The sequence below is a fragment of the Phlebotomus papatasi genome, chromosome 3, assembly GCF_024763615.1.
Source record: "Phlebotomus papatasi isolate M1 chromosome 3, Ppap_2.1, whole genome shotgun sequence".
NCBI lineage: Eukaryota > Metazoa > Arthropoda > Insecta > Diptera > Psychodidae > Phlebotomus > Phlebotomus papatasi.
In genome coordinates, this window is record NC_077224.1 from 80,256,364 (window position 1) to 80,268,799 (window position 12,436).

Consider the following 12,436-nt stretch of genomic DNA (forward strand, 5'->3'; position numbering starts at 1 on the left):
TTAAATTTTAAATACAATATTTTTTAAATTTCTTGATTTTACTTACAAAAATCTCAACAAAAATGACACTCCCGATCCCGACGCTTCCTTTTTTGACACTTCTAACCATACCCCTATAGCCAATGGCCGCCGCAATTCCACGGGATTTCCAGCAGTCTTTTCTACCATGTCCGCTGTTTTTCCGCTAAAAATCCGCGTGGAATTCCCTGGATTTTAGCACTCAAAATCCAGATGGGTTTCCGCGGAGGAATTTGATGCTAAATTTCCTCCTAGAGTTTTATGGACGCGCTTGCGGAACACTCTATTGGACCGTCTAATAAGAAATGTTCACGGGTTTCCATGGACTTCTCCAACGAATATTTCCACGTCTTTTCCTATGGAATTATTAGCGGTATAATCGGCAGTCAGCCCTTTAAAATTTCATAAAAATCTTCTTTATTTCCACGAAATTCTCTGCGGAATTTTCCAAGCAATGGCCATAGAAGCTTCAATGATTTAATATTACGGAATTCCACAACTTTTCCAGTAGATTTTTAAAAAAATATTTTTTTTAAAAATAATTACTAATACATCCACAAATACAGTAGACTCTCGCTAATTCGGCTCTTTTAAGATCGAGTTACTTTTTAATTCGGTCAGCAGCTACATTTGAAAAAAGTTTGTTAACATTTTTCAACTTTGATTATGATCATCGAATGAAGCAAATATCCTTAAATTTGCCTTGATTTGTCTTAGTTTTGATGTGGTTTTGCATTATTAAGAAGTGTTCATGAAATTTATAATATATATGAGTATGTAAACTTAATAATATGTGCATGCAGATGAACAAAATATTGTTGCATTTCAAAAAGTTTGTTGCCCGAATTTCTCTCTAATTCAGGTGACATTTCAGTCCCAAAATGCCCGAATTTTAAAGAGTCTACTCATTTTATTTCGGTGGAAAAAACATAAATTCAACGAACATTCCATGGATATATTCAACAGAAAAAATCCAGCATAAATCCATCAAATTTTCTTTGGAACCTATTATGGATAATTCCTCGGAATTTTTCAAGGAATAATACTGGAAAATTCCGAGGAATTTTTCGCTCGTTATTCCTATTCCGCTTTCTTTTGCTATGGGGGAGTGTATAGCAATTATAAGGGAGGTTGGGGTAGTTTCACTCATGCATTACTTTCGAAAACTTCGAAAATATAAATTTTTAGCATACAACAATAATTATTTAGAATTGTCCTGGATATTTTCAAATACTCAATACTCAAGATCTAACGGAACATAGTTTCACATCCGTGAACTATCTTCTATGTTGGGATAGTCTATCTGGCTTCGGACATATTGTGGCTTCGAACACTTTATATTTTCTCACATTACGCCTTTAATGAATCTGACCTCATTTAAGCGATATGGGGAGAATATGAAGTATGGGAAAAATATAAAGCTATAGGGTGTGCGAAGCCTGAAAGCCTACTCCTACGTCTCATTAGACCGAAAATTTATTGAATACCTGATTTTATTTATTTTTTATACTTCTAATTTTTTTTAAGCAAAACCTTTTGGCAATCAACACTACAATACTCATACATAATATTTTTCATTAAAGCGAAAAATATTATTCATTGGCATTGTGAGAAAAATTACTTAAATTTTTGGGATATTTTCGTCCATATCGTTCATAGAAGCACAAAATACATCGAATCAGACTCTGTTGGACTTTCCAAGGTTAGATGTAAGACTTATCATTGATTATGATTCTTAGTTTAATTTTTATTGTTGATTTTTAGTCCGTAAAAAGTGTCTCGTCGTTAAAGGGTTAAATGAACTTAGGAATAAAACAACATTCGGAATCTGGATGAAAACCTCAAGGATTGGGAATAGAAATGGTGAATTTATTGAGGTACTTGAGATGCGTGTCCAGGGAGATCTACAAAAAAAGATCATGTCGAGTACTCGAAGTTTCTATAACTTTATTTTGGTGCCAATTCTAACGTTTTATTCATCATTTCAAATAATAGAGTAATATAACCCAATTCAGAACATGACCCAAATGCGAATTCTTGAGTGACTTCAAATGGGAATAAGATGCAATATTAAGAATTAAAGGTGCCGTCAAATACATTACTTAAAATTGGAATAATTTAGTGAAAATGTAAATCGTTGTGGGGTGAGTGTCTGATGATGCTATCTCAATGAAAAATGAGCATGTTTTTTTAGCACTGTACTGTTCTCAAATGGTCCTGCATTATCGACTTTTTCCTATGTTGGTTGTCGTCTTGGCTGTTTTCCCCAATCGAAAAGTCGATAATGCAGAAACATATGAGAACAGTAAAGTGCTAAAAAAAACATGTTAATTTTTCATTCGAATAGCCGGAATAGCATAATTAACCCGGAATCTTAATATACTGATTAGGACTTATTTGTGGATCCAGTTTCAGTATCTGTTTTGGACTTATACTTAAGATGAGTTTCCATATGTTTGGTCAGGGTTACCTTCTGGCTGAATTTCATCTGACACTCGCTGCAGGCAAATGGCTTCTCTCCAGTGTGAGTCCTCATGTGAATTTTTAATGCTATTTTCGTTCCAAATGCTCCCTGGCAGTGAGAACAGTGAAAGTTCTTCAGTCCCAGATGGACTACCTTAACATGTCGATCAAGTTGCACTTTGTGAATGCTTTTATATGGACAAAATTCGCAAAGGAAGACCCTTTCTCCTGTATGGATATTCATATGGGTCTTCAGTTGAGTGAATCTGATGAATTTCTTATTGCATTTATCGCAGGCATAAGGTCTTTCTCCAGTGTGGAGCCTAATGTGAAATGTTAGACTACTCGAGTCTCCAAAGGATTTATTGCAGATGTGACACTGATATTCCTTTATTCCCTGATGAACTAACTTCGCGTGGCGCGTGATACATTGGCGTAAATTGGATTTGTAGGGGCAAGAATCACAAAGCCAGATTTTCTCATTTGTGTGGATATTAACGAGAGACTTGAACTTAGATATAGATACTTTTACATCTTTGTTATTCCTCTTCCTCTTCTGAGGTGTCTTGCTCTCTGTGAGCTGATTGGTAATGCTTTCATCTTCTTTTTTGGAAGCTTCATTGGGAACTTCTTTGGGAGGATCGTTCTTGACTTCTTTTGACCCCTTTTTGTCTTTTGACTTCTTAGGTGAAGTCCTTCTCTTCTTCACAACTTCATCACCAGGCTCAGTCTTAATTCCTCCCGGAAGGCCATCATCGATTGATATCATATCAGTAAATGAAACATCTCTGTCCGGAGATCCATTTGCATCCATTGGAGTTGGATTTATGTCAGATGCATCTGCTGTTGTAGACATCAGAGATTCAGTCACATCTTTAGGTGGGATGTATTTTTCCTCACGAGCATCCATTGATAGGATTTTGTGAAACTGCAGGACTGCAGCAGAACACATTTTTCGGAAGTTGTAAGCATCTAGAAGGCGATCGTAGCAGGTTCGGCAAAGTACATTTGGTAATTCATCGTTCTCATCAATGTTCAGGGACGTGGTTTCCATGAAGATGTCCGGAAGTTTCATTGAGGTAAAGATGAATATCTGAGACTCCTTTTGTATCAGATCTTGACAAGCTCGGCAATTATTTGCTATATTCGGACACTCCATTTCACTTTTTGTTACTTCCTGGATATTCCGGAGAATTTATTTAACGAATACTGTGTAGTTTTATGAGAAAATAAATTTCCTCTTGTCCGGGGAAGTGACTTCAATAGCTAAAGACAATGACAGGGTGCAGTTTTATGATTTTCCTCTTTTATGGTTATATGGTTGGGTTGGTTTATTTTAGTAAAAATTCTTGTAAAATTGTCAATATGGTACTGGAAGAATAAGTTTTGAAATTGCCGTTAAAAGCTTTTGAAAAATTTAAGTGTACTGAAACAGAAAGCAACTAAAAGTGATCCTGAACGGGAAAGGATATGAGAGAACGCCCAAGAAAACGATAGAAAGAAGTAATGGACAGTGTCTTAAACAGCTGGAGGTGCTGAAATGCTTGAAGGAACTGACGAGGAGTCACCAGGACTGAAGGAGGTAAGTGCGACAGGCCCTGGGTCCTTAAAGGGACGTTGCAGCCATTAATAGGTGGCTATCGAGACACTTTATATGCTATTACAATGTAATCATTACAATGTGCCCCTGGAAGAATCTGCTGAGTCAGAGATCTCACCGCCTAAGAGCCAACGGTCTTGCCTATTACGCCACTGAGATCTCCTAAAGCCACCTAAGTAACTATAATAACAACAAAAACTTAACTCTTTCCGGACCACAACATATCCAGCGAACGAATTTCAGTAAAACTCACTTTATTGTAAGGCTTAGTGGTCAAATATAATACTTTTGTAGAGAAAGAATTTTCTCCGCCTCTGGGAAATTGGAAAACTCAAAAACCGAAAAACCAACCGAACTCAAAACCCGAAAAAACTCAAAAACCATAAGAACGAAAGGGGGACAAACTTCAATTTACCAAAAGCCAATAATATCAATTTTGTGAATAATTTTTGCGTGTCAAATGACTCCTTTACAATTTTGATCACTAAAACAAGAAGAATTATTGACCAGTATCTTGTGGGATGTCCAGGAAGTGCTAAAAAAGACACCCAGATCCTGTTTGCCAACATATTCCTCAAAATATTTCACACAATAACACTTTAACACACATTTCTCTCAAACGATGTTATTGCAGACACATTCTCAAGAGCCAAAAAACACTTCCTGGACAATAAGAATTCACCAAAATCAGGAAGAATAGGAAAAACTTCCCTAAAAGCAAACTCCCTCGCTGCCAAATGTCAAAATAATCGGCCATATTGGCAAAAATGTCGCTCCCGCTTGGAATTTTGTTACAAGGTTGATGTCAAAAAGCAAATGGCGGGCATAGGCGGTATAACCTTACATTTGACCTCTAGATTTTTGGGGACGAGAGTACCCAAAAAGATTGAACATGTTTTTTTTTAAATTTAAGAAAAAATAGTTTTTCGAATTTATGCAATCTGTAATTGTTAGTTATCAGTTATCATACTTATTGGCCCCGAGAGGGTTTTCCTTATTCTGGTCTAGAAATATAAAAAAGTCACAATATGTGCAAGGAAGCAGAAAATCGAAAATTCACGATTTTTGACCAAAAATATCTAAGGTCAGGAGTTAATTAGGATCCTGCAAAAAATATCCTAGATTTGGACATTCTTATATAGTTTTAATTATCCAAAAGAATCAGATTTTTATCGATTCTAAATAGTCTAAAAAATTGTTGTTTCCATGGGTACCCAGAGTCCCAAAGGAGACGAAAAAATTAATTTATGTTGAACGTGTGCCTGCTGTTTTGCGAAAGTATCGGTTTTCAAAGATTCAGCTAAAACCAACACTAAGAAAAGTCGATAATGCAGGAGCACATGAGAACAGCCATGTAATAAAAAAAATATTCAGAAGAAAGATTTCCCCTTTAGGTGTAAAAATATATCAACATTTTTTAATGTTAATTTTACACTTTTTTAAGGGTCAAATTAACAAGAAAAAGGGTAACTTTAACCCCTAATACATCTAAAAACGGTAATATCTACACCGATTTCGGATCAATAATGCAGGGTAAAATTAACATTTCCGGAAAGTTATTTTAACTTTTTCGGATTTCTCTCAATGAAGAATTGAACCCTGCCCAATGTCCTTACTTAAGAAGGTCGGCCTGACAATTTCCGATCTACCTGCAAAGTAAGACCGAACAAGGGCTATTGCTGAAGACGAGAATTTAAAAAGAGTGCAAACTTGTAGAAAAGAAGGTTGTGGGGAAGGTTATCAAAGGCTTTTTTTTTTAGTGAAATCTAGAAGGGCAGTCGTAGTACTGTGACCCTTACGAAACCACGATTTGAGTCACAGAGCATTCCAAAGCAGGTTAATAGGCCTAGAAGGAAAAAAGGAATAAAAAAATAATATAATATATAATAGCCGTACTCACTATGGCGCTGTTATCTTGTAATATCGTTATCTCGTTATCTCGTTATGTTCTCGTAATGTATTTTATAAATGAAAAATTATAACAAGATAACAGATTACGGAGATTACGAGATAACAACGCCATAGTGAGTACGGCTAATATTAATAAATAATATATAATAAGGAATAAATTCAAAAGGAAAATTTGTTCCGGGATTGAATTAAATATCATAATTTTATTGCAATTAAAAGGACAAATTCACTTTTCCTCATTTAGATATTAAGCAGATTGTTCAAAAAGGCCACATTCGATGAGCAATTTTCTTTTTCCGAAATACCCAACACGATCTGATCGATAAAATCGAAAAGATTCTTGAGCGAAGGCAGAGGTTCAATTTTGAACACATGGAATGATTTGAAGTACAAATCCAATGCATCAATGAAGGTATTTTGAGTTTCAATGAGAAATGTACCAACATTGATGTAGAATCGGTAAACCTCTTTCTTTGAAGACCCCTGTGCTAAAATTTTTGGTTTATCAGCAACTTTCGGAGGAAGTGAATCTGGTGGTACTAGCCCAATGATCTCGTCCAATGCTCTTTCTTCGGAAATCCTCGAAATTCCTTTGTGTCCGGACGTTGTCGTTCCGGAAAGTACAAGCAGGCATGCCAGCAATTGTACATCCTCGTGCCATTCTAAAAATAAAAAGGATATACGGGAAGTTATTCACTAAATAAGCATTCAAAGGGGATCTAAATACACCTTTCATTGAGTCAGTCAACTTCTTTGTACTTTGTTTCTGAACTTCAAAGATCTTTTCTCGTTTTTCGACGAAAAACTTTTTGAGTTTCGGACTTGCTTCCGGAAATCGATCCTCAAAATCACATTGAATCTGGGAATATAAAATTTATTTAGAAAAATATTTTGTAAAACTGTTTGTAAAAAGTTGGTAAAAGTTTGTACTTTTTCACGAATTTTGTGACATGATCATTTCAGGAGCATTTTTTCTTTTGCAATCATTTGTTCGTCCATTTTTGTTTGAATGGCAAAATTTTACAAATAAATAACAAAATTTTACGAACTTTTTAGTGACTTATACGATTTACGAGTATTTCGTAATTCTCCTGTAGGAATAATGTTTAATACTTACTAATCCAAAGGTATCTCTAAAGCGGGGATATTGAACCCATATTGGTTCATCGTTGGGTTCGAAAGCGTCACGCAGTTTTCGTGTTTCAAGCGTCTTCTGGATGATTTCTTCGCGATCTTTTGTAGGATTCAATAGTTCTAAGTCCGCTTTGATCGACGAAAGAACGTTTACGTTTACATTAAAATTGTTATTGGATCCTGCTTCAGTGTTAGCAATACTTTGCTTTTTTAACGACTTTCGATGCGGTTTTTCATCTAAATCTTCGCCAAATGCTCTCTTCCGTTTCTTCACGTCTCTTTGAAGACCCTTCAAGCGGTTCGGGATGTAGCCAGTATAGTTTCTTTTATTATAGAAAGAATCCTTAAGAGTGAAAGGAATTATTTAAATTGCTTGAAACAAAACAAATTAGAAAAAGAAACACACTTGAACTTCGCCAATTCCTGTATTGTTACCGAGGACAGGGAACATTTTCACTGCCGCTTTGGCATAAAGGCTTTTGTCGTGATGAGTGATGTCCCTTCTCGTCGTCTTGAGATGATCGACAATAATAGCTACAATTGCTCTTCGTTCTGTATTGGTAATATAAGTCTTCTGAGCACCTTTTTCCAGCAGTTGTGCGCTGCCATCTTTGTGGACGATCGCTTTCTGGCATTGGAAGTGTTTTCTGAGGGCCTGTGCAGAAAACAAACAGAAACCTTCCTACTATTAAGTGCTACTGTACTCTAGTAGTACTAGGGCTATGCAGTAATTAAAGCAATTGTCCATGCTCTTAAATAAGAGCTTTGGTCAAATACTTAAAATAAGTTGTTAATAAGTACTTATTAAGGTCTTAGTTAAGGAATTTTGTAAGCGAAAGCAGTGACATCTGGTAGCAAAGAGTGGAACGAATGTGAAGTATTGGATAGACAGATAAAACATTCTAACGTTGTAGACTCCATCATTTTTTTTTAATTTAAACACTCAGAATGGCTTTTATACTTTTTATTTCTTTGCACGTCCACTCTCCTTAGCGTCCTGTCCAAGTCTGTCTTGTCCTCGTTTTTTCGTTGGTCTTCCTCCGTCACAATTGCCCTCTCGCGGGAATTTTCATAAGCAAGTCACGTCCGTTATGTCCGTTGACCACAACGTTTTAGAAAATCATAACAGGACATAGACGGAAACACTCAACCTTTCTTGATTTTCACAATTTTATTCTCTACGATGCAATAGGGAGATGACCTCCTTCCAGGTGCATCAGGAATGCTGATCCTTTCAAAGATCAAACAACAATGTTTTTTCTCCAATGCTTTCGACACGATAGTGCACCTTCTTCAGTGGTCAAAACCTTGATTTTTTGTCTCTAAAATTTGTCTTCTTACACTCATCTACTCCTACTGAGGCACAACAGGGAAATTTTAGGATTTTCTCTGGGAGCACTTAGGACTTTGCACATTCAACACAAACCAACTGTCGCGTCGAAAGCTTTGGCGAAAAAACGTTGTTTGATCTTTGAAAGGATCAGCATCCCTGACGCACCCGGACGGAGGTCATCTCTCTATTGCATCAGTCTTCTTGATCACAAATTAAAATTACATCAAAATTACAGTCTTCTTGATCCACGTAACCCCTTAACTATCTTGAGAATGCGTAAATGAGAGAAGGAAATGTATTGAGTTTTTTTATGTAAGAAATGTAAGAATCTTTATGCTCGTTTTGCTCAGAACCATTGAAAAACATTATTTCATTTAATTAATCATCAAATAATTGCAATTTCATCTCAATAATAACAATGCCAAATTGATGGATAAATATTCTATTTTTTTTAAAGATGTTTGTGAAAATATTTAAATTTTTCACAAAATTATCGTTAGATTTTCCATATGATTTTAACCAATTTCATTAAGCACTTCAATCAATAACTCTATTAGATTAGACGTATCAGGCCATGTAATAGGAGATTGATTTCTTCTCAACCATATCATACTACGAACAGTTTACTTAGAACATTATCTTAGTTTCTGGTTTTTAAGGTAGGGCATTGGAAGTTTTAAGGTTGGGCATTGCCCCTCAATGCCTCCCCCCAGTGATACGGCCCTGACAGGTGGGAGTAGTTACACTGCACTTGGACTTGGATCACAACTTGATCCGTAATGTTCACCATTTGACTGACACAGAATTCGGTGTCAGTTAAAATATTAATGCATGTAATAGGCATTTAATTTCCATTGTAAAAACTGCATGTTTCGTATGAAACGTTTTGAATATATCAACTGACAGTATTTGGCAGCTGTCACTGTCACCCGGATACCAAAGTGCCGGATTACGAAGAGCTGAGTGTATTCTAAAACTTCTTAATATTAAGTCATTGAATGAGGAGGAGATTTCAATGGCGCAATAGACAAGACCCTTCGTTCTTGAGCGGATAGATACCAGGCTTAACTCACATCTTGTGAGTCCGAGTCCTGTCCAGTGCAAAGATTTGAATGTCTGATTTTGACAATTTTCACATATAACAAAAACGTAATAAACGGTGCTCTTGAGCGGCCTACAATGGACTTAGCAGATTCTTCAAACCCTGGGTATGACATTGTAAGGCCCTTGACAGACTTGAGGATTAGCCGAGAGAAGGTTTAGCGTAATTATAATAGAAATAGTGATTAAACCACATTTCCATCATTTTTTACTAAGCTCTCGGCTTAAGTCGTAGTATGTCTAGGGCAGAGGCGTGCAGGAACCGTTGAAACCGAATAAACGTCAAATGAAACATGTACGTCAATGACGTCAATGATCAAAACGCTACTATAACAAACTTATTTTGACGTTAATTCGGTTTCAACGGTTTTTGCACACTTCTGGTCTAGGGCATAAGGAAAATGATTATAATTATTATTAATCGTATCGAGACACTTTATTTGGTATTACAATGTAATCATTACAGTGTACCTCGTATTGGAAGAATCTTCTGATCGTAGATCGTCCAGGAACGCCTTCTCCGAAGTGAATGCTTCTTTCGTGCTCCTGAAGGTTTGTGGGCAGAGGCGGTGCATTTTATTACGTTTTATCAGAGTGAAAATGTCCTTTTCTCAACATTCAGTTGCTTGCACCAGGCGGGACTCGAATTCACAGCTGTGAGAGTCGAATCAGAGATCTCACTGCCCAAGACCCAACGGTCTTGCCTATTGCGCCACTGAGATCCCCAGGAAAATGATTACCTTGTAATACTAATATCTCTATTACTTTTTAATTACTTATTTAAGTCCTTAATAAGTACTTAATGGGTCACCATGGCTCTGATACTTAGAAAATCCACTCCATTAAGTAGTATACATTTGAAAATGGGTGAGAAAAACGTGGAAAGTATTTTCGCAAGGGTCATTTGTATTCCCGTATCTTCCTATTTGGCGTTGGACTTATTTGTATCCACCCGAACGAGTCTATAAGGGTTAAGAATAGCTTTTAATTAGCTTACCTCAATTGTGATGGTCACTTGTACTTCTGCTGGATCACTTGGCAATGCCAGGGAACTGGAAGGCTGCGAACCCGGCGAAGAGGGTGATTTTGGAATCGTTTTCCTGTTTTTCTTAGAGGAATCCTCTCGCTTCTTCTGTGTCTTCCTTGAGATCAAGGAAGCATCATCATCAGGATCTCTCTTCAATATTTCCAGGTGTTTCTCATCTACGCATAGCGTATCAGAAATGTTATTAAGAGATTCGTCTCTATCCAGAGAGCAGTTTTGGTCCCTTATAGAGAAGATAGGTGCATCTGAATCTGACTCCGTCTTTATATATATCACAGGTATATCCGTCAGATGCACAGTACTCAGATTTTCAGGTAGGATGTATTTCTCTTCCGAAACATTCATTGACAGGATATTCTGGAAGTGCAGAACTGCAGCAGAACACATCTTCCGGAAATTGTAGGCTTCCAGGAGGCGATCGTAGCAAGTAGAGCATAGTACTTTGGGTAATCTATCAGTCTCATGAATGTCCAGGGATGTGATTTCCTTGAAGATGTCAGGAAGTTTCACTGTGTTAAAAATGAGTATCCTTTGGGACTCCTGTGTCTTATTTTGACATGCTCGGCAGTTTTCCGATATATCAATGCACTCCATATCACTTTTGACATTTATTTAACAAGTACACCATGAATTCTTAAGAAAAAGCAAATTTTCTTTTAAAAATTATAAGTGAAGAGCGTAAAGAGGCTTTGCACTTCTTAAAAGCAATGACAGAAGCTCCATATAACCTAACCTTTGTAGTTGTTTTTGTTTTTCGACCGTTACATGGTTTGAATTCTCTTTGTAAGGTGTTTTGCAAGATCTTTATTTGTACAAAAAAGAGAATTTTGAATATGAAAACCTCTTGCCTCTTCGATTAAGGAATGTCTCGCAGTCGACAAATATCAAAATATTCAGAACTATACTGAAGCCAGTCATAACGTATGGTCTGGAAACAGTACCGTTGATCCGCACAGAGGAGAGAAAGCTGCTGAACCTTGAGAGACGCGGTCCTACGACGAACCTACGGGCCTATCCATAAGGAAACTACAGAGAAATTCCAAACAAGGATGAACCACGAACTGGAGGAGCTTTATGGAGAGACCGACATTCGGGCGAGTAGATCGAGCTGTTTCGGTCACATTTGCCCCATTTGCCGTATGCCAGTGGAGATAATACCCAGGAAACTGTGTGAGCGAAATTCCGAGGGAACATCTCCGGACGAGACGGACAACGTAGTGGACGATGTCCTCAAAACCCTGAGGGTGCTGCAACGATGGCGGACGCTGGCTTTGGATCGTGTGGAATGGTGAGTTGTTGTGCAGGAGACTGACTCTTAAAAAGAAAAGTTTACGAACAGTAGTGGGGCAAAATCACCGGTATCTACGGTAATTTAATAGCTAGTCCGATGCTTCAAATTTCCTGGAAAGAGCCATAGGTCAAATCCATTAGAAACCTAGAGAAAAGATTGACTTGTTCGAAGCTTGAGTCTTTCGAAGGTAGCACGCTTTCCTCTATTAAAAATAATTTTTATTTTTATTAATTAAATTGAAACAAAAATTAAATTCTACAGAAATCTTCAAATTGTTCCTCCAGGCAGGAATCAGGGTTTTTTTTACAAAGATTTAAATTCGTTCACATGTATCCCAATAAAGATTTTGCAAAACTTTTTACCAAACGAGTTAAACAAGACCACAGCAAACCAAAAAAAAACATACAACAGTATAAAAAAGTGAGGTTATAGTCACCCAGCTATAGCGTTGTGAAGTGAATTGAACCATTGAACTGTACTTTCTCAAAAATCAGGATTAATAATACTGCAATAAGTTTTTATAAATATTGTTGGAAAAGT

At 36.8% G+C, this 12,436-nt stretch overlaps 2 protein-coding genes across 2 annotated transcripts; both read right to left on the bottom strand.

Annotated features, from left to right (window-relative positions):
- Positions 1-1,942: 1,942 nt before the first annotated feature.
- LOC129805977 (zinc finger protein 664-like) lies at positions 1,943-3,803 on the bottom strand. Its single transcript, XM_055854267.1, has one exon. The coding sequence runs from the start codon at positions 3,638-3,640 to the stop codon at positions 2,405-2,407; it is 1,236 nt and encodes a 411-aa protein (XP_055710242.1). The 5' UTR covers positions 3,641-3,803; the 3' UTR covers positions 1,943-2,404.
- A 2,372-nt stretch (positions 3,804-6,175) lies between these two features.
- Positions 6,176-12,333, bottom strand: LOC129805947 (uncharacterized). Its single transcript, XM_055854238.1, has 5 exons — positions 10,558-12,333; positions 7,533-7,781; positions 7,110-7,469; positions 6,722-6,851; positions 6,176-6,654 (listed from the first exon to the last, which is right to left on the bottom strand). Exons 1-5 carry the CDS (start codon positions 11,197-11,199, stop codon positions 6,233-6,235), a joined length of 1,803 nt encoding a protein of 600 aa, XP_055710213.1. The 5' UTR covers positions 11,200-12,333; the 3' UTR covers positions 6,176-6,232.
- Between the last annotated feature and the right edge of the window lie 103 nt (positions 12,334-12,436).

Coding starts and splice junctions, on each gene's coding strand:
- LOC129805977 (XM_055854267.1), bottom strand. CDS start 3,640: ATGGAGTGTCCGAATATAGCAAATAATTGCCGAGCTTGTCAAGATCTG.
- LOC129805947 (XM_055854238.1), bottom strand. CDS start 11,199: ATGGAGTGCATTGATATATCGGAAAACTGCCGAGCATGTCAAAATAAG. Junction 7,782..10,557: donor AAGTGACCATCACAATTGAG/GTAAGCTAATTA, acceptor TTTTCTGCACAG/GCCCTCAGAAAACACTTCCA. Junction 6,655..6,721: donor GTTGACTGACTCAATGAAAG/GTGTATTTAGAT, acceptor TTTTATTTTTAG/AATGGCACGAGGATGTACAA.